We start from the raw sequence: 26276 nt of genomic DNA, 5'->3' as shown, positions 1-26276 counted from the left end.
AGTTACATTCTTACTAACATCTTGTCATGGTTTAACCCCAGCCGGCAACTTAAGCACCCCACAACCGCTCGCTTGCTCCCCCCCAGTGGGACGGGGCAGAGAGTCAGAAGGGTAAAAGTGAGAAAACTCGTGGGTTGGAATAAAGACAGTTTAGTGAGTAAAGCAAAAGCCACACACGTGAGCGAAGCAAAACAAGGGATTCATTCCCCACTCCCCGTGGCAGGAGGTGCTCAGCCATCCCCAGGACAGCAGGGCTCCAGCATGCCTAGCGGGGACTGGGGAAGACCAACGCCATCACTCAGAACGTTCCCTCTTCCTCCTCCTTCCCCCAGCTTTATATTCCGAGCCTGACATCACGTGGTGCGGAATATCCCTCGGGTCAGTCGGGGAGCTGTCCTGGCTGTGTCCCTCCCCAGCTCCTGGTGCCCTACAGCTGCTCGCTGCTGGGGTGGGGTGAGGAGCAGAAAAAGCCCTGACTCTGTGCGAGCGCTGCTCGGCAATAACAAAAACATCCCTGAGTTATCAACAGTTCCAGCACAAATCCCAAATGTAGCCCACGCTAGCTACCATGAAGGAAATCAACTCTACCCCAGCCAAAACCAGCACATACCATTAACAGTATATTTCACTGCTTCTCCTAAGATGCTTTGAAGGTATTGGCAGGCTATTATCTTGGCATCAAAACTGTAAATATTTTTCTGTCTTCATGTGTCTGTTTCCATGTGTTTTTTATGTTATTTGTGGCTTCCTCTTTTCATTTTGTTTCCTTTTATCTGAAGTCCCATGACTTTGGGGAAAAGGTTGTTTTAGACCACTGCATACTGAGCCAGCAGATGCATTAATGGAACAATTTAGGGAGCCTGTATGCCTGCAGCACTGATTCATCCCTCTCGCCCCCCTCCAGCAGACTAAGTAAATTGATTTGCACCTGGTGAGGTCTCAGGGGTATCATTTATACCTTGAGTAGACTGATGGAATTTAGACACATTTTGTTAGTCTGTGGGTTTATTTTGGTTTTTTGGGGTTTTTTTTTGGTTTTTTGAGTGTGGTGTGGTTGGGTTTTTTTTGTTTGTTTACATTTTCATGCTAACCAAGCATTGCTATACAAGTAGCTGGTATTGACCCATTGTTCTTCTTCATGGCACAGACCGTGCCTTTTGTAGAGATGGTGGATTGAGTGCTGGAGCACGAGCAGAGTGTGGAAATGCTCATGTCTCTATTGGCATGGTTGTGATTTGACCACCAGAATAGGGTCTGGGGACTTGTTCTCAAAGCCCCTCTATGTCTTTAAGTTTTGGACAAGTTATGTCCGAGTATATTCCTCATGTCTGCTGTTCCACCTTTTATTCGATTTCAAAAAACCCACAGCGAACAAAAACCCCACCATGAACAAAACCCCCCACCCTAGGTGCCTAATCCCCTCCCCGCAGGATATTGCAGTTTCCCTGTGCCTTCATAAATGCTAGTAACATGCAACAAACTTGAAAAGTGCTATTTGTTATTATTTGTAACTTCACAGCATGCACTTTCCTTTTCCTGACAACAGATTGGCTTTGAGTGTTTGAGTCAGGTTTCTCTGAGCCCTTGAAAAGAAATACCAGCCAGTGCAGCTGCTGTCCTAGAAAGGTGTTTGCATCCTTTCTGTGAGTACTGGCTTTTTGTAAAGGAACAAAGGCTCTCTCCGGAGTTGCTGATCTGAGCCAAAGACTTTGCCTGCCGTTCCTGCAGAAGGGCGGCGATGTCTTCTAGCTGCCTGCAGAAAGGAGTGGTCCTGAAGGGGCGTCCCAGAGAGCTGTACAAACCACATAGCTCAGTTCTGCGGGACGAGTGTAAGACCCTCTCAGGCAGTGCTCCTGTAAAGCAGTGCTGGAAGAAGAGGAGAGAAGAGATATGATCCAGAAGTCTTCTTCAAAGGCATGCTGTGCAGCATAATGACCCGTGGTCTGTTAAAGCTAGGCCATCCCTATTGTGTAAGTCATAAAAAGCTGTTTGGAAGCACCGTATTTAAATGGAAGCTGGGAAAATAAGTGAATAGGAAACGAAATGTCATTTCTGTAGCTATTTCTTAACTTAATTCTGCTATGCTTCCTGTAAAATCGTTCCAATTTCAGTCATTGTTGAGGATATTCAGTTCCCATTTGGACAACCCCAGGAAATGGTCAGCTGCCATCTGCTAACAGAAGTACCAGCCCTCCCTGCGGTGTACACAGATGCGGCTGGAAGATCCAACTAAACAGCCAGATACTGCAAGTGCGAACTTGAAATGAAATTGGCAAGTGCCCTGGGAGTGTTGCTTTTTGGGAGTCGTGCCCGTCACCAAGCTGACTGCATCCGTGTGTTTCAGTGCTGTACAGCCTTTAAAAGAAATCGGAAGCATTGCTTCTGAAAATTTCTTATAGAGGAGGGTGTGATTTGAAAGGCACTTCTGAAACTATCTAGGTAAAAGTAAGTGAAATATGCTGGATAATGAAAAGCCTTTCAACTCCAGTGATGCATCTAGAGTGGTGATGTTCACTGCTTGTTTTTATCTTATTAAACGTATAGTGGCACTTAAATTGCTTTGCTTTAACGCATCCACATAGCACATGCTGTAAAAAAGGAGAGTTGACTTCACAGTAACTGTTAGCCAGGGACTCTCAAGTTGCACAGCATTATCACTGTTATTGTATATTCTTATGAGTATATGGATAGGAGGGATGGCTCGGTCGTTGAGTATGTTCCTCCATAGCAGTAACAGCTGTGTTAAGCTTAGAAGTATTCACAGAATATGAACTCCACATATTATGGGTGATGGTGTGCTTCTTAACAATGTAGTATGAATTGATAACCTGTAATAAATGATCAAATGTTGCCACTGTAATGTGCCATAAAGCAGAACAGAAGAGTTTGAGGATATTGCTAGTCTCAGGCCTATGCATTTGCATAGTATTGATTAGATAAAATCTGTAGATTAACTTAGGAATTAGACTGTCTGCCTCGTTATAGAGGATGGCAATAACCAAAGCAAAAAACCCTCCTAGCCTTCTGACTGGGCTGTGAGGCGATGGTGCAGTATAGGGTTTCCTTCCACTCCAAATTTTTGTAGATGATTTAACATCAAACATGTGAAGGTCACATCAGTTTGGCCGCTGTCCATGTAATTGCAGTAAGAACAGCGACACATCCTACCCAACTTTCTGCCCAACTGTGAGCTCTCTCTGGGGCTTTGAAAGACAGGAAAGCGTGGACTGGGAGGAGGAAGATTTCTGTTTTGAGTCCTCCAAATGACTCATGGATATCTGGACCTGCTATTTATAGAAAATAAAAATGGTGGAAACAAACTGATCTTGTCCTGTTTAAAGTCTTCTTCTGAGAGCCAGTCTCACTGTTTCGTCATCAGCTTTTCGGGATGTCTTCAAACACCACAAGTGTTTCTTGCTCCCTCTCCACCCCCTAAATATGGGAAAACCATTTTAGATTCTTCATTCATTTTGACTTCCAGTCTGAACTTGGATGTAACACAACTGCTTGGTCCCCAGTTGAAACGTCGTCCCTTGACCAAAATAGTTTGTAGTTCTTCTTCCTGCTTGCTTTTCCCATCTGTCTACCTTTCCATATTTGAAATGAGTAATTGTAATTTCTTGTCATTTCTCTCTTTTAAAGAGACTCCATTACTCCAATTCTTGTAACCTTTCTTTGCAGCTTTCCCGGTTTAAGCTCCTCTTGTTTGCATGTAAACGACAAGAGTGGTAGTAAAATATTTCAGATAAGGCTTTACAGGTGCCTCTAAAAAATATTCAGAACTGCTTGGCTGCAATTTGGAAGGCATTTTGAGAGCTGGAAGGTGAGAAGCCAGCAGTGTCCCTGGACCACTTGCCCAGGCCTTCTGGCCAGTCTGTAAGGACCACTTTCCCTGGCATCACGGAGCCTTGTCTGCCTTCTGCACTGCTGCTCTCCATGCACTCCTGCCCCTCGGGAGGAGAAAGCGGAGGCCAGAGCATTAAACAGAATTTTATTTTACAACAGGTTTGTTTTCAAACCCAAGAGATTTGGAACAGCGTTTGGCAGTAGTCCCTCCTCAGCCCTGGGTTTGACAGGCTCAGCAAGGTCAGACTGGCGTCCTCTGTCCTCTCTGCTCCCACCATTTCTGAGCACTTACCGCCAGCTGGCCTCTCTCTCTGCAGCTGTTTGAGGAAGCTTTCTGAATGGATTTTCTTACAACTTTTTGCTGGTTTTGTACTGCATATCTGTCCTGCAAACAGGCTGGTGTCTTACCTTCCCATCTCCTTGCCTGAGCAATCAGCATGTAGTCTCTGGTGAGGAGAGAATGAAAGCCTGGAGTGGGAGGCTTGTGATGACAGCAAATCAAGTCCTCTCACACACTGAAGTAAACGTGGAGTAGTTTTTGCTTGGGTTCTGCATAGGTACTACCAAGGTCAAAACACTGTTCATTTGCAAATCTGTCCTGAAGCACACATGGATGCCTACTGAGCACCCGAATCATATGGAGATGAAATGGAAACAAATCTGCTTCATAGCTTCTCAAAGTTAGCAGATGTGTGTTTGTTTCTTCTTCTTGCTGCGAAATCCCTTATGTCAGTGCTTGGGACAGAGTTACAGATATTTGCTGCCTTTTGAAATTGGTCTTTGTTTTCTCCTTGCTTGTGGACCTTTTCTGTATTGGTATTTTTCATCTACTGGATGAGAAAATGACAAGAAAAGATATTTTCTTCATTTTTGCCTTAGAAGTGTGACAGATAAGGGCTCCTGAGCCTGTACACCAGCTGCATCATTGCTAAATTACGATACGTTATTGCTTCTATTTCTTTGCTTTCTCATTCCGCTGCCGGAAGGATAGGGAGATCAGGAGAAAACAAAGGGGCAGGCAGCTCTCAGTGGTGGGAAACCTGGGGAAGGGCAGGCATGGCAACAGCAGTAGGAGAAAGGAGATGTGGAAAAGGAGAAGGTGCCTGGCAGAGGTTAGGTGTGGGGGTCTGGAGCAGCAGTCGAGGCAGTGTGCAAACACCGACGCAGTGCTAGCAGGAGGGTTAGGATGTATTTGGAGCTTATCACTGGAGGCATAGGCGAGCTTGCAAATCATGTTGAGGTGGTCACACAACAGAGATGAGTTTAACCTTGGCACATACGGAAGCATTTTCTTAAACTGTTCAGTTTTCAAATGAGTGTCCATTTACTGTCCATAGAAGAAATAGCGTGTGTACTATAAATCTCTTCCAAGATGGTGACTTGACCTGTAAATGTTTCATTCTTTTCCCTTTGGTGGGACGGAAGCACTTGTGGTGACGTCCATAAAGCCGTGGTGCCTGTGACCTGCTTGCTGTGCCCCCATGTGCCAGGGGGTGACTGGCACAGGGTCCCGACGGCAGCTGGGCAGGCGTGCTCTCACCTGCTCCCCAGCTCAAGTTCTCAGGCACAAGATACATATATATGTAAAACTATATATATATAGTAAGTCTTCTTAAATATATATATGTTAAAAAAAGAAAACAAAAAAGAGGAAGGAGTTATCTTCATGTGCAGCTGGGGGAAGGGAAGTCTGAAAGAATACCTTGAAAGAAATAGGGGAGTGGAGGAGTGACAGTCATAATATACTTTTTTTCCACACACACACCCCCCGCTGGAAATTAAATTAAGATTTTTGCTGTAACTTTTCTGAGCATGAGCAGCAGTTGATTGTTTTTCTAATTAAGTGCAGTAGCACGCACGTGCTGTGGATGGACATCTCTGAAAATTTTGCCCTAAATGAACTTAGTAGTAGAAAGACTTTTTTTTAGTGCCGTTAACAAAACAAAACACCAAACAGAAAAATGCCCTTAACGCTTGTTAACTTGTGGATAATTTAATTCTCAATTTAGCAACATTACTTAAATTCCAATCTCATCTTCTGATGTGGTATATTAAGCACCTTTTAATTGTTGGGCCACTTCAGTGATGATGTAGGAGAGCAGACCTGCTAACTGGGTGCTTCGGGCAGCCTGTGAATCCAGAGTTGGGGCACCTTGGGCACGTGTTGGTTGTAGGACATGAGTTTGACTGCTCTGCTGAGTAAGGGTTGAGTATGGGCTTTCCGAAGTCGTATGCCTTCAGAGTACCCGTTAGTCCTCAGAGAAGCAACAAAGGCAACCAAACACTTAACTTCACTTGAATAAGATATTAAAACCATAACACTTACTTTAGTTGAATAAGGTATTAAATTGCCTGCTGAACTTTGGGGAAGCTGTTTTTACTTTTTTCGACGCTGGGGAAAAAACCAAGACAACTTACTTTCATTTTGGAGGGATTTATAGTTTTAATAATGCAGTGTTCCCTGCTAATGCTGCCATCCTATTGTTCCCTCTAAAGATGATTTGGAAATTAAAAAATAAATCTCTATATTTTTTTAAAATAAATCTGATCATGCTAAATTGAACATCTGTAGTTTCCACTGGAACTGTGGTCTAGTCCATTAAAGTAGACAAGAAGAGTTTCTGCATCCATTACTTTCCACCCATTCAAGAGATGAAGAAGTTAAAGCTTGTCAAGCTGTGGAATTCCTGTCTGAATTTTAAGAATTGGGCTAAAAAGTTGAGAACATTCTGCAGAAGGTATTTTAAATGGAAATAATTATGCCAAGGTTTTACATGAAAATTACGCTGAAGAACTGAAGCTTTGAGCTCCGGGCGCAGCCGTAGCTCTGAAGCTGCCGGCTCATGTGTTCTTTGCCTGGCGTGTGGTAGTGGGTGGCTGGTGAGGGGGGGTCTCACAGGATGCCGGGCGGGTGGCTGGTTTGAACCTGGCTGGCCAGCCAGGCTGGGAGCTTGCGTGTGGTTTGTCAGATGGTGTGTTAGTGCTGGTAACTGTTTCACTTGTGATGAATTGACTTCAGAATTAGACAATGCTGAAGCACAGTCCTTCCTATGTGTATTTCATGTGTGTTTCGTGTAAACAGAGGAGCAAGGGATGTGTTGGGAATGGGGAGAAAATAGCTTTCAGTGACTCCTCAGGTTATGAGATCCTGATGTGTGATTACCCCTGGAGTGTTTAACTGTGGTACTGGAATGAGTCTTCCAGAATTTGAGTATTTTATTAGTTGGGAAAACACTAAAAGTTTTCTAATCTTTGCTTTTATGGCATGCAGTTAAAATGGGAAGGTATAATCCCTCTTCCTCCTCCAGACCCTGCCCCCTGACAGGAAGGTCAGTAGATGTTTGTGATCTCCTTGGTCATTAGTATCTAAACGCAGCTGGCGTGCTTAGTTGGCTTGTTGTAAATTTGTAATGCACCACAAGTTCACAAATGACAACAGCAACATAACATGGGGTAGAGACCTAAATGCAAAAGGATTTTGCAGTGTCAGCTTTATTAACGTGTAAGCTTCTTTGTTGTATTTGTGGTAGCTTATGGTGCATCTCTTCCCAATTTTTCGATTCTGGTTGACAGGCAACGTAGCTTGTGGCTTTTATCTGATTAAGTATTTTGAATATGAATGATGAAACAGTCAATTTCTAGGGAAGTAGTATTTCCAATGCATCGGCCCTTGGAAGCAAAGGCCCCTTCCTTAATGGTTCCCATTTTATTAGTCAGTTAAAAACCAGGTTTTACAATATACAGTTTACCTTTAGAAAAGTTATTATTCACTCAAATGTAGCTTGTGGAGGCAGGCAGAAGGTTTCGAGATGGAGGATTAAAGATTATTTGGAGACCTTACTGAGTGTATTCTAGCTTTCTGAGATGTAAAGCTCTTTCAAGGATAGAAAATAAATGACTTTTCAGAGGTTGGATGGGAACTAATTCCATATGTTGCTCTGGGTGGTAAACATTGATTTCCTCTTCGATTCAAGAAGCTTAGAATGTGTGAAATCCTCTTTAAGGCGAAGAGCTTCCAGTGCGTTGGTAGGGCCAGTTTTTGCTGCAGTTACTGCAGTTTTCTGCAATGCTTACACTGTCGTGAATTTAGCCAGGACTTCCTTTTAGCTTTCTCAGTACATAAATTTGCAGAGATTAAGCTGGCAAGGAAAAGGTCTTCCTTTTGATACACTTTTGGAAGGTGTTCTGCATGTGGCTATTTTCCAGTTTTATTCTTAACTTTAAAATCAATAGAAGCTTGTGGCCATAAACCTCTCTTGTAAAAAGATTAATTGATGGTCAGTTATTGAGAGCGAATTACGGCAATAGTGTATTTGGTTTCTAGGGAAGACAGATAGGTGTCCATCTAACATTTTTATTGCCATTCTGTTTTAGCAGATGTCTTTTCTTTCCCTGTCTGTCACCATACTGAAAAATATATGGGGTTAGCAATTCTAATGAGTAAGATGCATTCCTGAGTTAGGGGGGGAAAAAAAAAAAAAAAAAAAAAAAAGAAGGCAAAAAAGAAGAGAGATAAGTTTTAGAATTCCAGGACAAATAAAATTACTTTTTTATTTCTTCATAACAGTGTGATTTAAAGTCTTAAACAGCAGTTGGCAAGTTCTGTGTTTGGTTCTGCTGTAGGTGGTCACCAGACATCTACTTTAGCAGACTTTACCGGGGCATTGTCTCAGTAAAGCACTGTCATTAGTTAATATACTTCATCTACTTCTGAAGAAGTGATGCCTTTTTCTCAATTTCTCTGAAGTCAGATAATATCAAAACAAGAGCTGTAGTAATGATGGATGCATATATAATATTTACTTGACATCTCTGTGATGAAGGCTGTCAAAATACTTCATTTGTATGGACATAATCGAATGTCTGGATTCACTTGAGGTGTAGAGAAACCAAAGCCAAGCCTGTCCTCATCTTTCTCAAGAAATAAAAAAGTTAATGTGCAGTGAACGTAGTGCAGTTGTATTCATAATCCCTGGTTTTGCAGGTTATAGAAAGACTGAAGCACTGAATTTTTTGGTGCCTGTCAAATTTTTCAACACTTGCATTTGTTAATAGCGTTTTCATTTTAACTGCCTTGTATGTGAAGGTACATCTGCTCATATATAAACATACATTTTCACATAAAGCTTGAGACAGAGGTCCTCTAGTGAGGAACTGGTAGGTTGCTCCGTTTGTCTCTGCCAATATAAATTTCAATAAAACATTTAATCGTATCCAGGTATTATTGTGGGAGCAGTTTGAGTGTCTGTTATACATCTGTTTTGGGAAATAAAGTAGAGGATTCCTGTCACAGTATTTACACAGGGCAAGGAGCAGAGCCTGCAGCATGGAGGGTGCCGCAGCAGCGTGCTGGCCGTGCCGCTGAGTCCCCCGCAGCGGGGGGCAGATAGCATCCCGCAGGTCACTTCTGGACCACCGATACTCAGCGCTTTCATTAGTGCGCTTCATGCTCTCATCTGGATTAAAAAATTTAAATCAAGTTGCAAATGATATGTGGTCGGGAGGGATTGTGAAGGTGTTGAAGGACACAGGGAAAATTGAGTGTAATTTTGGGAGGCTGGAGAAGTGGTTTGGGAGGAAGGTGGAATGACACCATGTAAGGTGCAGTTTCCAAGACTTCAGAATAAGAAAGTGCATAAAATGCATGAACACAGGGTAGAGAATAACTGGCTAGTGAGTAGGTTTGTAGAAGAAAGACCTCCTGACGTTAGCATTTAGTCTGTGATCCACCTAAGTCCAAGCGTTAGACTTGCAGAAAAGGGTGTCAGAGTACGGCGACTCGGGAGGTAATCCCCAACACCTCAGCCGGAGCATGGGGCTGGGCTGTGGGCATGCCCCCGGGGGGAGCTGGAGCAGGGCGAGGGTGATCGGCCCGGGATAACTTGGTGTTTGAAGGAGAACTGAAAGATCTGGGCTGGTAAATCTTAAGAAAGAGAAGGTGGGAGGGTGGATCTTGAGAATAATCCTCAAACACTTAAAAGGCAGCTGAAGAAAGAAAAGGAGCCTGAACTCTGCATACAGAGTGGCAGAAGAGGTGGTAAATAGCTTTGAACTGCTCCAGTAAGGTAGATTCAAGTTGGGAAAAGACTTGTAACAGGAAGAACTCCAGTCGTGGCATAGGCTGGGATATTGAGGGGTGGGTTTGGGTTTTGTGGGTTTTTGTTTGTTTTTTTTTTTTTTCTTCTTTCTGCAGTTTCGGTTGGACTGCAGATCTGTCTCAAGTGCATTTAAGGATGAGACATTTTGTAAACAATATATGCCTTTTCAAGTATGTAAACTAGTATAAATTATCCTGCGGTTCCAAATTTCTCTCTACAATTCTGCACAAGATCTAGTAGCAAAAATACTCTTTTAAAAAATAGCAACTTTTAAGCACTATCAAGAATGGGTAATTTTCCTCTGTGATGATTTGAGAATTATGACTTGGGGTCACATCAAAAACTGCAAGCAAATTTGAGAGTGAAATGGTTTCATTGTTCCTCTTCCTTTCCATTTTATCAAAGTGACAATAGTGGAGAGATGTTTTAATTTTTCATATTTCACTTTTTAATGTGATCTATTAAATGAATTTTAAATATAAACTAGCTTCTTGCACTTACTTAAGACCCTTTTACAATCTGAGTATCTTGGCACATTTGATGTAAGTGGAAAGTCGTATAGAAATTACCTTAACATCTATTCTGTATTGCTTTTTACTGCCGACCTCATCATTCAAATACACATAGCACATGCCCAGCTGGTATAACTTAATTATGTTCAATTTATGTAACTTAATTATTAAAGACCCGTTTTTAGAGAGTTGATTTCTATGCTTCATCTGGCACTGTTGCTGGCTTAAAGGAGCAGTTGTATAGGAAAACTCATTTTTGAGAAGACATGCTTTAAAAATTACATGTAGTTTTACTTTCTCCCGCCCCCCCGCCCCCCCTTATTTCTGAGATCCTTTTCTTTCTGAATGTCAAGTCAGTAAAATACTACTTTAAAAGCAAAACAGCTTAAGTAATGCAGTAAGGAAGAGAAGATAAAGGTATAGTTTGTCTAAAACTAATTTGAAATAGTCTCAGAAATTAGACCTTAAGGTGGTTAGGAAATTTGACACTGTAATTGCAGAACACTTTTTTTTCTTTGCCGGGCTCTCGGCAGTGACTGCATTGACTGGTTGTCTGAACACAGTGCTGTGACTTGGGCTGCGGAGTTTGCTGCCAGCAGGGGAAGGTCACACAGATCACCTGTTGTACGGCTGAATGAGCAAGAGGTTTTGTGGGACGGAATTAGGGTGCCTGGGAAGAGAAAGGGAACCAGAGAGCCGAGTGTACGTGTAGACATCACGCTCATATAAATGTACATCACTTTCTCCCACAGGCAGTGAGACACTTCACGAGGGTGATTCAGGACTTGGGCTGAATCACCTTCTGGAGGTCTTGTTTGTGTAGGAAGATTAGAAAAATCGGGCCTTTCATTCAGGGCTTTGGTCAGCTGCTTAGAACCAGGCTGGATGGATCTGAGCCAAGGTCTCTGCGTCTTTGAGAAGTATTAAAGAGCAAATGAGAAATTGTATTAGTGTTAGCTGCTTCAGCCTGTTAAATCCATTTCAGGACGTGAGATGACCTTTTAACGTGTAATGGGTGTGCTGGGACCCCGGCCCATCCCTCTGGCCCTCGGTGTGTGTCGGGCTGTGCTCAGGCTCGGACGGGCACACCGGCTTGTGTGTGAGAACCTAAAGTGGTCTATGCGGTCAGCAGGCCAGCAAGGGCCTTTTCACAGTAAGCTGTACTGTAGTAGAATAAATACATACATACGCACACATTGTCCACACCGCCTGCACCCCCTAGTTCTGGAGTTTTTACTGGGGAGAGGAGAACATTCCCCGACTGGCGGGGCAGGAGAGCGGCTCTGGTCACCGCAGGGGGGGCATATACGTGCCCATCAGTCAGTTCTGCACCATGTTGGCAGAGGTGGTTTGGACCAGACCAAGTAGCCCTAAAACTTCTGCTGCGAGCCCCGTTAAGTTCACTGAACTCCTTAATGTAGACACAAGGCTGTCCACATATTAAATTCAGTGACTGAGCTGAAAACAAATACAATTAACCTAAACAGTTTCATTTGACACAGAAAATGTTTTTGAGCCTGTGATTTGAATATTTATTTCTAGAACGTGTGCCATTTTAAAGGAAAATGTCCACAGTAGAAATTCTGATAATTTTTCTTGAACTGTTTTGCTTAGGATTTGGTTTTATTCCAGGAGGAAAGATAATTTCAGATGTTTTTCTTCTTCACTGATTCATTTTTTTTTTCCTATCCACTCATTAACCACAGCAAATATATTTGCCCTGCTTTGTTAGGTGTGTCCCTTTGGACAGCATCTTATAGTCTGTGTTCGGACTAAATTTAGAGGGAGCTTCAGCATTCGTTGCAGCCCTCTAATTATAACTGCAACGGCCACAAAATTGATCCAAACTAAATTAAAAACCATATTGCTGCTGCTGCTCCCGCCGTTTGGATCATCTGAATATTTATTCAGCTAGTGATACTTCTGAAACTGGAGAATTTCTTGGTTTTGAAGAAGGGGGAGAAAAACAGCCTAGCTGAGCTTTGACTTTAGAAACCTTGCTTGGTCGTATTTCTGGTGATTTTTTTCCTTTTTTTTTTTTTTTTTAATCCACCCATGCACCCCCATGGCAAAGCACACTAGCCCTGCTGGTAGGAAGACGTCAATAATTCAGATCACATTATACCGGCACTTCAATCAAATACAAAGTTACCTATGTTTCAGAAACATTTAAAATTCCTAGTTACGTAGGAAGTTAATTTGAAAGAGCAGCTGAATGCCTCCTGGAAAACGCTGAGAGTTTCTCTTTAGTACCCATTCTGCTTGCTTGCTCTTATCGTATATTTTCTGCATTTCTCTAACCTTGTTCTTGATGACAAAAGACATTTGCATGAAAACAGGATCTTTGTTTCTTAAGTGTTCATCTGTTCCCGCTGTTTATTCCCCACCTAAAGTCATAATCCTCTGTTTGTGGCATCACAATTGGTTGCAGTGGAAATTATTATGTCATCACAAACAGAGGATTATGACTTCAGGTGGGGGGATAAGCAGCGGGAACAGATGAACTCTTAAAAGCAAAAATGCTGTTTCATGTAAATGTCCTTGGTAATAAAGAAGAAAGGGAAGCAAAACACAGAGAAACAGAAAATTGGTATGAGCAGACTTGTGCCTGAACAGTAGGGCAGCAAATTTTCCTTCAGGCAGGAGCAGCTATTTTAAATTAGGGACATGTCCATGTAGAATTTATTCTTTTAAATGTTTTTCCCTCAATTAAAAAAAATAATAAATACTGATGTTGCTACTCAAATACTGAGATGACTGCTCAGTTCAGGGAGGGATTTTTCGTCTTTGTCAGGTGTTCCTTTATTCCTTTGTGTATGTGTTTGTCAAGCCACTTTTAATCTTAAGGGAGTTTCCCTTTTTGTGCCTGCTGATAGGTTTTTCAAGCCCAGACCCCACCATTTGGAATGGAGCATCTGCCCCGTGTAAAGCAGGATGGCCATGCTGGAAGCTCATTTAAATCACGCTGCTGAGCCAATCAGCCAAATGCTTTTCACGGACTGCTTCCATTTAAAACCACAAGCAGCAAGCTGACATTTCTCTTCAGCATCATAAGATGGAAAGCTCTGAAATACCCGGTAGCAATCTCAGCTTGTACCTTGGTTGCGTTTTATCCCAGCTTCCCCTCCCCCCCAGCTCCATGTTGCAGCTGGTCTATTCTTTAGTAACAGGAGGTTAAAAAACAAAATTATTGGTGCAAACCAAAAGGTTTATAAGAACAGAAACTAAAATCCTGAGTAGAAATGAGGGTAGGGAAAGATTAATAACAAAGCCTATTGTGTGCCTTCTGTGGTAGCAGCCAGTTTGACTTGCTTTCATTAAAATTCTCCTTGTTAGCTTGGGTGATGTGTTGGGGTGATGGACTATTTGATGTCTGAGAAGTGGTGAGAAGTTAGCTGTCTAATGATGGACTAATTAGAAAGCCCATCCTAGCAGGATCCATGGAAATTGATTTGCACAGTGCCATTTTTGCTAATGAGAATCATGAATACATGTTTGCAGCCCTTTACTTACTCTTCCTACCCACAGCTAATGAAAGAGAAGCAATCATTAAGAGCTCAGCTACAATCTATCCAGAGTTTCCTTTGCCTTGTACAAATAGCCATACTTTATGACCTTCAGTTTTAAATAATACTTTTCATAGGGAAGCAAGCTCCGCATGTCTGCCTCCTGTAAAGTGTGTGTGTTTTCTAATGCATCTCTTCTCAAGAGTTATCCTCACTAATAGGGAGTCAATATCTTCTCTGTGCAATTTACAGGAAATTACCGTTGCTGCACAGGACTAGAAGAAACCATAAGTATGTAGTCTGAGTAAAATTAAAATTAATTAGATGATTTTTCCTACAAGGGCATAATATGTCCATCCACAACTAGGTCAAGCATTTTTAGTATTTACCATTCTCAGGCAAACAAAAGACCTCTTACTTTTAGCATGTCATCTTATGATTTTATTTGAATTCATATTTACCCATTTGCTTTCAGATGCCTTTAATCTGCCCAGACGGTATATGCCCAGCCAGGCCCATATGGCCCAGAGACTATCCACAAAGCTAAAATTTTCTGCACAAAGATCTCCCGAATGAAATATGGTGCTGTTCAATGCAGTGTGGCTTCCCGTAAGTAATTCTCCGTTGTCCCTAGGACTCTAGCTTCCTATCACCTCTCAAGCCTCTCGAGGCCCTCTCTGGCCGGTAATGATCTGGCATTGCCTTGCTTTTCTCTTTCACCTGCACACGTTCATGTCAATTCTACCATAATTAAAGAAAACTATAGACCAATTATCCCTTAACTTAGCTCTTTTAGGTGCATCTTAACTGATGTAACCAATAGCTGGGGATATAGCATTAGGCTCCCAGAACGGGCTGTAGCAAAGTTTTAATGTGTTTTTCAGTGAAATGGATGTCCCTTAAATGCCACCAGGCAAAGGTAGAGTTGAAGAAATAGAAGCTAGTAGCTGATGGCCGCTGAGGGCAAGAAAGGGAATGGTGGGGCGGCTTTGTACGCGGCAGGGAAGGAGTCGGAGCTGGAGATTGTGTGGTGACGACTAGAAATGAGGGGAATGAGTTGAAGCTGCTGTTACCTGAATGGATTAGAGGAGGGATAGCAGAGGAATCGGAGTGAGTTATCACAAGGGAAAATAATGGGAAATTTTAATGTAGGAGAAAAGGTATGAGTGACAGTATCTGAGTTTTTTAGGTTTCTTCTTAGTTAAGAGAGAGGAAAAAGGAACTCCTGAGGAGCCACAGACAGAAAGCAGGTAGGGAAACTTGCAAAACTTCATGAGAGACTGGTAAGAGGAGGGTAATTTGCGCTGGGACAGGTAGATGATGTGTAGCTGGTATTACAAAACACTGCAGTGTTGGTGTCAATGTCGTATTTAAATATGAACAAGAAAAGTCCAATTTAGTGTAATGAAACTGAGCTACCTGTACATAACCAGGAACATAAACTATTTTGCCAGAAAGGAATTTAGGTGAGGTCAGCACTTTATTTCTGTGGTTGAGCCTGCCAGTTTACCTTGTGCCTGCGTTTGCTGTTTTACTTCAGGGAAGATCCTGTGCATTAGTTCCCTGAAGCAAAAGCCTTATCTGATTTTAGCAGTGAAAACTACTGTAAGTGTCTTAATCTAATGGTTTGCTTTTTCCCCTGAAAGAAGAGCTTTTCTAATTTAAGAATTTACTTGTAAATCATCTATTCATGTTTGGGATGTAGCATCTGTAAAAGATATATGCATGTGTATATTCCATATGTATTTATATATGAAAAGCATCTAGATATGCTAGGTATAAGATTTTGAATTTCTTTGCTGTGCTGCGTTACCACCCAGCATTAGCTACTCATTAGTTTTGTGGGGTTTTAAATATTTAATCCTTTTTGTTCCTGTAGTGGAATCTACGTAAGAGATTAAGAAGAAATGTCAAACCCTTATGCACTTCTGCACTGTTACTGGAATAGGTTTTCAGTCATCTTATAATGCATACCATTCGACATCTAAATGTGCTAACACATACAAAGAAACAAAACCTAACACTTTCTTTAAATTAGCCTGTTTGGATGTTTTTTGTGTGCGAAACTTATTTCAAAATGAAAATGAACCTGCAAAACAATTGAATGGATGCATAGCTCAGAGATATTCCAAAATGCCAATCAAGGAAGATTATCCAGTATAGCAGACTAGAGAAGATTTATTTGTAGACCATATTAGGACTTTCAGAACTAATATTTCTTTAGAAAAATAAATGTAAGGTATGGGAATACAGTAATGTGATCCACTAGCATTGTGTAATGTGCAGAATTAATGACTGATTATCTTTTTGAAGAAATGTTGCTATATATGGGCTCAAACATCTGGGTTTAATTTAAAGTTCAGGTCATATGGCTGTTTACTTGTAAATAAATACTCTAGATTGGTGACTTGTTGGCCTGCTTGGGACAAAAACAGAAAAGATGTTATGGACAAGTTGGTTTATATGGCATTTATGCTTGTTCATTTCTGATAAATGCATTAGTTAACTGTAGTCTGTTGTATAAATCAAATATAAAAACACATTGGGAGATAGGATTTTGCCAAGACGTCGTCAGTGTTGGTCACGTAGCCGAGTATCTGTGCACTGCACTGAAGTCTGCCATGTTCTTCCTATATAGAAAACATCCGTGCGTCCGAAGAGCTGCTGTGTTCTGGAGGATCTGATAGCAGTTTGCACAGATGTAATGGGCAGTAGGCAGCCGCTGGACAGTGGATTCGCTGTAGTAATTATAGAATGCTCTGTGAGCAGACCTCGTGCCCTTCCAGTGTTCAGGTCAGAGGCACAGTCTTCACAGGCATGGAACTACTTGGCTGCAGTGAAGGAAAATAATAAAGGAAAGGCCACATTAATGAGAAAGCAATGAGTGATGTTAGAAACCTAAGACACTTTGTTAGAAAAACACTAGTGATATACCTAGCTGGTATCTGGTGCCCTGCCACGTAAAAAGAAATCACCTACACAGTTCTGTTCTCACCTAAATGCTGCCTTTGTTCGGCTTTATGCTGTCCCCCCCATTGCCTGTGCTTCTCATCTTTCTTCTCTTTCCATTTCATTTTCCCAGTGGGATTGCCCTGCCACCTGTGCAGGCTCCTTTTCCCACTGCCGAGAACCTCCTATCCTCTCTTCCCTTTCTTGGTTTATTGTATTTACTTGCCACTAAAAGTCGCTTTTATGACCTGTAGTATTCTTGTTTTCCCTCAATTGTATCTTAAGAGAGGAAGAATTTGGTGGTCAGTCTTTTAAGGTGGAGGGGTGCTGTGGGCCTGGGTAGTTCTCCACCGGGAGCTTTCCTCAGGCAGAGCCAGTGGCCCTGGGGAGCACGAAGGTTAGATGGTCGCTGTCGCTTCTGCTTGCTTGAGTTGGAGGTTGTTACAGTAGAGCTGCTGAAATATCCAAAGACCCCTAGCTTTTTGTGTCATGCTTTATAGGGCAACTGTTTTTATAAGGTGTTTGGATTTACTTTTTAAAATTTAAAAATATTTTTGTTGTCCTTGTCATCTTCTGTTCACTTCAGTTTTTACTGCTGGTAGAGCGTAGTGGCAAACGCCTAGACAGCAAGCTGGCTTTGGGTAGGCTTTAATGCCAGCAGCTCCTCCTGGGCTGCTGCTGCCTGTATTATGAATCTTCGCTGAGTTTTGCTCCAGGTTTTACTTTCCTTTAAAATGGTGTTAAAATGTAGCCCTTCACAACCAGGGAAATCAAAGCACTTGAGCAGCTGGCAAAGTAAGCGTTTGTGTTTTAGAGTCTGTCCTGCATTTTGTCATTTATTTAAGACCGGTGAAGTACTGGAAGTATCTCCATCATTTGCTGAAGTGTAGCTGGAGGGAGCAGTTACAGAAAGCCTTTTGTGTGTTTTCAGTGGGGTGGTTGGGAATCCTAGTCAGGGAACAGAGAAAGTCTGGAATTAAGGTGATGAATCACAACGTTGAAGTTCAGCAGCAGTGATTATTAGAATATTTTTGAGGAACTCATTGACTGAAATATGTTTTTAATAGTCATACATCATATTACACATTTAAAAAATGGAAACCTTCAGAATTTTTTTAATGTAAGGGATACATATAAAGAATAGATAAGTTATCTTGGTTTATGGCCTGTAGTTTTCTATTTAGAAGACAGATGAGTAGAATATTCCTGTGTTACCTGTTCATCAGTCATGTAAATTTGCTGCACGCTCTGATTTCATCAAGACAACTGCAGCAGTGAGCTTGTGAATCATCCTGCGGTTGGGTAGCCCTCCTAGTCTACCCTCTCCCAACAACCTGTCCCAGCAAAACCAAAAACTAGTCTGCTTTGCACTTCAGGGTCCCCTCCTGCCCCTACGTGTCCTTGACCGAGTGAAGTCTGTTGTCTCTGGGGTTTAATAAACCAGGTGAGTTGAGGATGATGACTCCACCAGATTTTCTTTCTCACTGTGTTGGGGACCAGCTTGGCTTATGCACACTGCCTACCCATAGCTTTGATTTTTCTCTTTTATTCCCTTCACAGCTGGGTAGCATAATTTTTTTTAAAAAAAACCAACAAAATCCTCAGAACAACTTTGAAAATCTGCAGTAAAGAACAGGATCCATAGCTTTATTCAAAACTTGAGACAGAATAAAAAAGGCAGATTTATAGTTTTCTCTGCTGACATTTTTCAGTCCGTGCTAAAAAGAAATGAAGACACTTGCCTAGGGAAACATCTTGGAGAAGACAGTTAGGAAGAAAAATAGTTTAGTTAACTAAATTTTTGATTCATTTCTTAGTTTCTGTATCTACCCTACAGCCTGAAGTCCCCCAGAGTGTTAGGTTTGCATAGAAGTGGTCATGGGTCATAGAACACCAAGTTTTTCAGTGGTTTTGTTAGGATTAAGTCTTTTGTCTCAAGAACTCCCAGAAGCTTGATACTCCAAAAGTCCAGTGTATAAAAGCTGAAAAACAGATACAATGATGTGGTGATCAGTGAAACCATCACTGGATATAACACTTTGCTCTTTTAGCCTCGCTGGCTTTCTCCGAATGGCTCAACAACACAGGGAATTTTGAAAACCGCAGCTCAGATATGAAAAGTCTGTTAACACCAAGCAATTAATTAACTTCGCAACAATTGTGCTTGGTTTCCCGTGGCAAGCGTGCATTACATATACAGGCACCACATGCGTTGTCTCTGCAGTGCAAGTATTGAATTCTTGAAAGTTAGACATGATTCCATTTAATTTCAACGTGTACATTTTATCCAAATCCAGTTGCATAGGGTAGTTCCTTCATTAGAAGGAATTTAATTTTGAAATTCTTAGCTCTGATTGAGAGACTCGGACCCAGACACACACACACGCCCCCGCCCCCCAGCTCTTTTTCCCCAGGATCTCACCTCTCCAGACTGCCAGTACACAGCGCCCAGGGCGCTGGCCCAGCAGGAAGGGCCGCACTGTAGCCTTTGCTTACTCTCCAAAAAAGTGTGCTTATCGCCTTGCAAATATTGGCTATTACTGACACGCTATGTGAGCATTCAGGCAATTTTCTTGTTTCTGAAACTTTGGGGAAGGAACTGATGCTTGTACCCTTGTTCCAGCTGCTCCTGCACCTGCCAATAACAACTGGATTCCAGTTTACCACAACTTAAAAATGTTCCCAAAGACCCTGGCTTTCATGAAAGCCAGATTTTGTTCCCACATGTCTGACAACTGGGATACTGTCCCTACAGCTTAGAACATCTCTGGGCTGCACCCAGTAGTGACAAAACAAGAGTGCTTTATCGCTGTGGGGAGGAGTGCACCGGAACTGCTACTGAACAAGGCATCCACCTTACTGTGACAGACAAACGTTTTAGTTAGCACAGGTATGTTTTCCATCGTGTTATTGATGGCAAGAAAGATAAGGATGTAGAGAGAGCAGCCTAAATACACTGTTGTGTTTCATATCTGCTTGAAATACTTTGAAATGGTTAGTAATGGATAGCAGGCTTGGGGAATTGTAGGGTTTAGCCAATGCATCAAGCAACAGGTGCATTCAAACTAAGTCAGTGCATCTCTCTCCAAATAAATTTTAAATACAAGGGTATTTTGCCCTGTATTACCTACATCCAATGTGTATGAGCTGTCTTCTTGGTTGAGTATTGCACATTCTCTTCTCTGTAGGTCAGTCTCTCCTAGAGTAAGACCATTTTCTGCTCCTGCAAAAAGAGAGTAACAGATTTATATTGACTGACTAACAGCCCATCCAGTGATTAAAGTTGCTGATTCTTTTGAAATTACTGGCTACTAGCAGGAGAAGCCAAAAGTGAGAGGAAGTGAAGGACTAAGCTAGGATAAAGACCTCTGTTAACAGTAAAATTGTAGATTTAATATTCTCACTTTACTAATGGATTTTTTTAAAATCTTATTTTCTCTTGGTGAGAAAGGACAGGCTGTAGACGTCCATGCCTGATGCTACTGCAAAAATGTGTTTTATTTTATATTAATTTATTGGTTATATTTATATTCATGTAAGCAAATAGAATATGGATATTCTGCTTTAGTGACTTGGAACTATATACTGCAATATTAATTTCATCTGTCTGTTGTGTTAGACAGAAGACCAAGTGTGAGACAAGAATGTACCAGGCAATATTTTTATTAGACAACTTTAATCACAGGTGCGTGTTGGGGTGTAGCATGTTGTACGGTGTTGTTACTCAGAGTATTTGGCTGCATGAGATGCTGCTTTTAAGTCCGCAGAGAATAGTAGTAGGGTGAGGGAAGGAGGGATGAATGTTTGTCTTTCTTCCAAGTTTTTGTGTCAAGATTTTTCGCTGTATTTTAAATCAAGAGAGTCTCCAGTTATGCTTAGGTGCAACCACAGCAAAGTCTTGTGTACCTTAATTTAATAAGCTGGCTTTGTTGCAGCAGTGTTAATGCTGATCTTGTGACGAGAGTCTGCCTTCACAAGATTTTGGATCTGTCTCTGCAAGCCTAGTAGACCTGTGAAAGAGACTAGAAACAAATGGAGAATTATATGGGCTGGATCTCCAAATATTTGAGTTTTTCATAGGTAGAAATCAAAGGATCAATAAGGTGAGAGTTCAGAGCATGATTCTTTTCCACTGTGCTGTGAGTCATCACAACAGGAGAAACACTTATTCCTTCCAGCAGTAAAAGCAGGTGAGGTGCTTAGATGAAATAACAAGCAACGCTTAATGGCAGGTGTTATGTTGGCACACAGTCTCAGCCTGAAAGTACTGGGGTGGAAAAATTAGATGAGATTAAACACTTCACAGTATTGCTTCCCTTGGAGCCATGTGAAGCTGGCTAGGTCGCTGGGACCACAGCAAAGAAGTGTCAGGTGAACTGAAGAGCTGTAAACCAGGGCCTGCTGCTGACAGGGGTGGGAACAGGGATCGCTGAACACGTGAGCTGAGCTCTCCACTAGCTCTGCTGCTAAGGACTAAGGACCTCTTGTTAAGACATGGGGTAGGAAGCGCCACAGTGTCAGCAGAGTGAGCCTGAGGTGTCCTGACTGTGCAACATGCGCTAGTGCGTAAGCAGGACTGGGTATGCACCTAACCACTGTGGGTGGCTTCGGAGCAGAGATGTCCCTTCCTTTTTGGATGTGTCTCCAGAGGCCACCAGTAGCCTGCGCAATTTGTGGGAGCGCTTACTTCTGTCAAATGACTAATTACCATCATTTGACACCCAGGGTGACACCTAGAACACCTGTCAGGCACTGCAGAGAATAAAGGCAGGCAGATTGACCCGAGTTCCCCCCTCCTCTCCCAGGGAACTTTAGGACAACATTTCTGGGGGGAGAAAAAGGATAAATACTAACAAATTGCTCTCAGGTATTACCCTTGAATGTAAAGGTAGTAAGTTAGACTCACAGTTGAAATGAATAAAATCCTAGCTGAACTTAATGGCCATTAAAATTGACCTTAGGAAGAACTGGGCAGAAAGAAGTTTGCTGAGACTCAAGGCATTGTAATAAGATTGGAGACAAGGCTTTCTGTTTTTTATGAATATAAAGAGCATTCAAAATTACCACTAAATAGGTGTCAAAAACCAAACTTCGTGGTAGGAATGTTAGTGACTGTTAGGAGAGGAACGGAGAATAAAACTGAAAACATCATTATAGCACTGAATAAATTCAGGGAGCATCCACTTCTGTAATTTTTGTGTGGTTTATGTTCCTTTGTCCCTATCATCACTCCCTCCATCTCAGGAAAAATAAACACCAAAAAAGATAGAAGGACTACAAAAGATGCAGAGAAGGGTGGCAAATAGAATTTAAGGTTTACAATTTCCATGTTGAGGAATGACTGTAGACTGAGTCTCTACACTGTGGAAGAGAAATCGCATGGAGGAAATCTGGGATGCAGGCTCCTTAAATCGTGAGCATCAAAACAGGGAGTAGTTGTTCACTGTTTCTCCTCATACGAGAACTGGAGATCATTAATGAATTTGTTAGCTGGTAGGCTCAAAACAAATGAAAGGCGGCATGTCTTTTCACAGCATCTGTAAACTGGGATCTTAGTGCAAAAGTTTACGTGGGTGGAAGAAAAATCCATCAGGACCTATTAAACACAAGGTTACCAGGTGTAGCTGAGATCAACACCCTCAGCTGTAAATAGCTAGAAACTAGGAGAGCACATGGAGGAAGTATCATTCGCTAGAAATTTGCCTTGTGCATCCCTTCGTGTGTTCCCAGGTAGTGTTACCAAGAGAGACAGATACTGGGCAAGGTGGTGGTTTGGTCTCATCTAGTTTTCAGTCATTCTCACTTTAAAAAGAAAATAAAATCCAAGGTCCTTGCTTTAGGACATAATTAATCTTTCCTTTAGGCTAGTTAATTCCTGTACCTGCTTTTCAGAATCTGCCCGTCGCACGTTTGGTAAGGATTGCTGTGGGAGGCGGGCATGCTGAATCACACCTGTTGTCTGTTTCAGCCAGAGCCCTGTATCTCACTGTGTGAGAATGTGCCTATGCATTCCAGTGTAAGTTTCTTTTTAAAATATAGTATGCTTCCATAGTGTTCAGTGCAGTTGTGGGAGATGATGGAATTATTAAAAGGATACTGTGAACTCTGAATCTGTGCAGGAGCTTAGAGACATTGGCAGTATGGTGATGAGGAGTACTTCACTGACAGTGTTTAAATTCCTCTTTACTGACACCTTTAATGTAAAACTGAAACCTAGAGCTACAGATGTTACATAGTGTTACTTAACGCCTTATGTTGCTTGCAGAAGTTCAGATCCCCACCCCACGTTTGCTCCATTAGTACTACTCGGGAGAAACAAATGAAGTACCGAATATACCCAAGCACAGGAACACCTCCAAGGGCATGTACTGGCACATTTGTATTGTGGCCCTGAAAGCAGCAGCAGCATATTGTACCTGCAGCAAACAACAACATACACCAGCCTACCTCGGGCTGCGGCTGCTCGGGACGCCCCACACAAACCAGGCAGCCTAGGGGTGCACCCCCAGAGGGCCTGGGCAGGGCTGCGCCGCGTCCCGCAGCCCCCTCTGTCTCGCATTCCCACCGCCCTGACGGGTGGGCAGCCTGCAGGAGAGCACTGCCAGCCTGCAGGTTTACGTCATCCCCAGGTGGCTTCCAGTTACTGTGGGACATGCTTAGGATAGACAGCTTATTTGTTAATTCGTACAAACATTTTATGGTCTCTTTATTCAGTGAAAGCCTTTAACAGGACAGTAGGTAATCAGAAACACAGCTGGAGGTGATTCTTCAGCCTTTCCTTGCTGCCTCCAGTTACTTGCATCTCCCTAACCTTGGTTAGGATGGGGTGAGCAACCTCCTGCTGTAGTTCTCCTCTATTCCCCAGTGTCCGGCTGCGGGGAATGGAGTAACTAAGCACCTGGCATGGAGTGTTCAGCACACGTGGGTGCAAAAAGGCAAGTTAGTGGCAGGAACGCAGAGCTGGTGACATACTGAGTTACTGAACAAATGTTGGTTGCTTCAAGGCTGTAGAAGGCAAACGTTAATTTGTGATGTTGAATTGAATGCTCTCTCTTTAAAGAAGTGCTGGGATGCCCTTAGCCATGTGACTGTCATGTAACAACACATGGCCCTTTTTGTCATCTTGATTAGTACTACAGTTAATGTACAGAGCTGGAGAATATTTTGCTTGAGTTTCGGACATGGCCTCCTTTCCTCACTGCTTCATTTAAATAGTTTCTGGCAGTCTCACTAAGGCCATTCTTGATAATGTAGTTCTCCTTGCTTTTGCGACTCTTCATGCCTTTGTAGAAGTTGCCACAATGAGACTCTTGTTCTGTCATTGGAGAATTTCTTATTGTCATAGTAACTAACTGTGAATAATGCAGCTGTTAGTATTTTCAGATACAGAGGGGTAACTGACACAATTGAAAGAAAACATGCTTTTCATGGCAGTTTTTTGGTAAGATGGTATTGAACTGGTCATCTGTCTGGAAGGGGAAAGGAGAGTTTGTTTTTTCAAAACTTAAATCAGTTTGTTGAGTCTCAGCCTGATCCACACCAGGCACTCTGCTAGGTGATGAAACCTAGAGTCTTTGCAGGCAGAGGAGATGGGAGATCAGTGGCAGCCAGGACAACACCGAGTACCCACTGCTACTGGAGGGCAGATGGTGTTGCAAACAAGGACCGTTGCAGAGCCGCATGGATGGCCCAAGCCAGCCCCAGGATGTTGAGGTGGTGGTTTGGCCAGGACAGAGGGGCGTTGCATGCAGACCTGTATTTGCCTTGGGTCAGTCTTACCACCTTCTTTCTTTGAGGTCAGATTAGCTCTAAATTTGCCTAGATATAAAAAGGAAACCTGGAACTGTTCGGCTGGTTTTTCATTTTCATATGGCTATCTTTGTTGCTGTTCTTTTCTGAAAGTGAATAAACCAGGTCTGGTTAAAATTGAGTTACTGGCTCACTTATTTGGCATTGTTCTTTTCATTGCAAGCTCAGGAAAAAAACCCAGGTATGGCTGGAAACTGTTGCGAGCTGTCAGCTCAGATCGAGTATGGTCTGTGCAGCTCAGTGCAGCATGCAGTGTTTACTGCAGACAAAAGAGAAGGAAGTATTGTTAATTCTTGCTGCATAGTTTTCTGTGAGACCTGAAGAGAATGCTAGGAGGATTTTGATTTTTGTTTCTGTCTTTGTAAAAGACATTTTGTGTTTGCCAGGGTGGTGTTCGCCACAAGCCAGATGTCAGCAGAGCCCAGACCGGAGCTCAGCCCGGCTTTCCCCGACACCTTGCGATGCACTAGGAGCCTGGCAGGAGAATCTCAGTCATCCATCCTTATCCCATCCTGTTCTGCCACCATTTCCCCTAAACAGTAACCCAGCATAATCCTGCCCCACGCTGGTCTCGGCTGCAGGCTTTTCAGTCAGTGCTGATAATTAGACTTTGAGATAAGCCATCTGCTTGCTGGCCCCCGGTGGTCTGTGGGCTTGGCACTGAGCGGCGAGGCCAGTGACAGGTCTGCGGCAGGAGAAGCCTGGCAGTGACACAGCAGCTGCTCGCCGAGATACCGAGCGCTCTTGCGATTGAGCACCTACGTGCTGGGGGTTTTAAAATATCGCTGGCCAGGAGGAGCAAACAGCGCTCCCGTAAACAGCGCTTTCTGTCTCTCCGAAGCGTGCGCTAATGAAGGAAAGTCAGGGTGGGAGGGCAGAGAGGGCTGAATTCGGTAATGCATTCATGTTTTCATCATGCTTCTGAGCATCCGAGCAGGGAAGGGAAGGCATGTTCTGCCCAAGTAATTCTGGCTGATTATAAATGGAGGAGGTCAGGGAAAAACCTGCCTCTTCGGTGTTGGTTGTTCAGTGGTTTTGGCAGTCTTGTCCCCCTCATACAGATCAGCAATATGTGAAGCTGTATTTGCGTTGGGGATAGATAGCTCAAATTAACACCTTATTAGAGGTTTAAAGGCACTATGCATCTTATCAGGCCCCGTGCTGTGACTGAGACCTGCTTACGCCTGGAGTCACTTCCAGTTCTTCCTTTTGTTTCTGCTCTCGCCCCACCATTTGGCTCAGAATCCCTTTCTTATTGCAGGCTCCTTTCTGCTGTGACTCTGACACTGGAGTGCAAAAGCTTCATCATCGTTATTATTGTTACTATTCATCATTATTAAAGCCCTAATCTAGTCCAATTCTTATTGGTGAGCAAATGGGCTGGGTTTTTTTTCCATTTCCCTGTCGTGCAGCGAGCATCTTGTGTGGACAGGGATAAGGGATGGATGTCTGGTTTCTTTTCTTTTCAGAAGTGAGCGGAAGCTTAGTTCAAATCGGTCTCTGTCTGCCTGGCTAGATTAGCGGCAGGATAGCTGCATTTTGTATTGGGCGGGAAG

General features: G+C 42.7%; 1 protein-coding gene across 4 annotated transcripts in view; it reads left to right on the top strand.

Moving 5' to 3' along the window:
• LOC119150726 (transmembrane protein 263-like) overlaps nucleotides 1-26276 on the top strand; it is a 204919-nt gene that overhangs the window by 64351 nt on the left and 114292 nt on the right. The window contains exon 3 of one of the 4 annotated variants that reach the window (XM_037393438.1): nucleotides 14438-14571. The exons of the other annotated variants lie outside the window; for them this stretch is intronic. Coding sequence (XP_037249335.1) covers nucleotides 14535-14571 — 37 coding nt within the window. The 5' untranslated portion in view covers nucleotides 14438-14534. The remainder of the gene's footprint in view (nucleotides 1-14437; nucleotides 14572-26276) is intronic. 4 annotated transcript variants of the gene reach the window in all.

This window comes from Falco rusticolus, chromosome 7, assembly GCF_015220075.1.
Source record: "Falco rusticolus isolate bFalRus1 chromosome 7, bFalRus1.pri, whole genome shotgun sequence".
NCBI lineage: Eukaryota > Metazoa > Chordata > Aves > Falconiformes > Falconidae > Falco > Falco rusticolus.
This window is presented reverse-complemented; position numbering and strand designations above follow the sequence as displayed.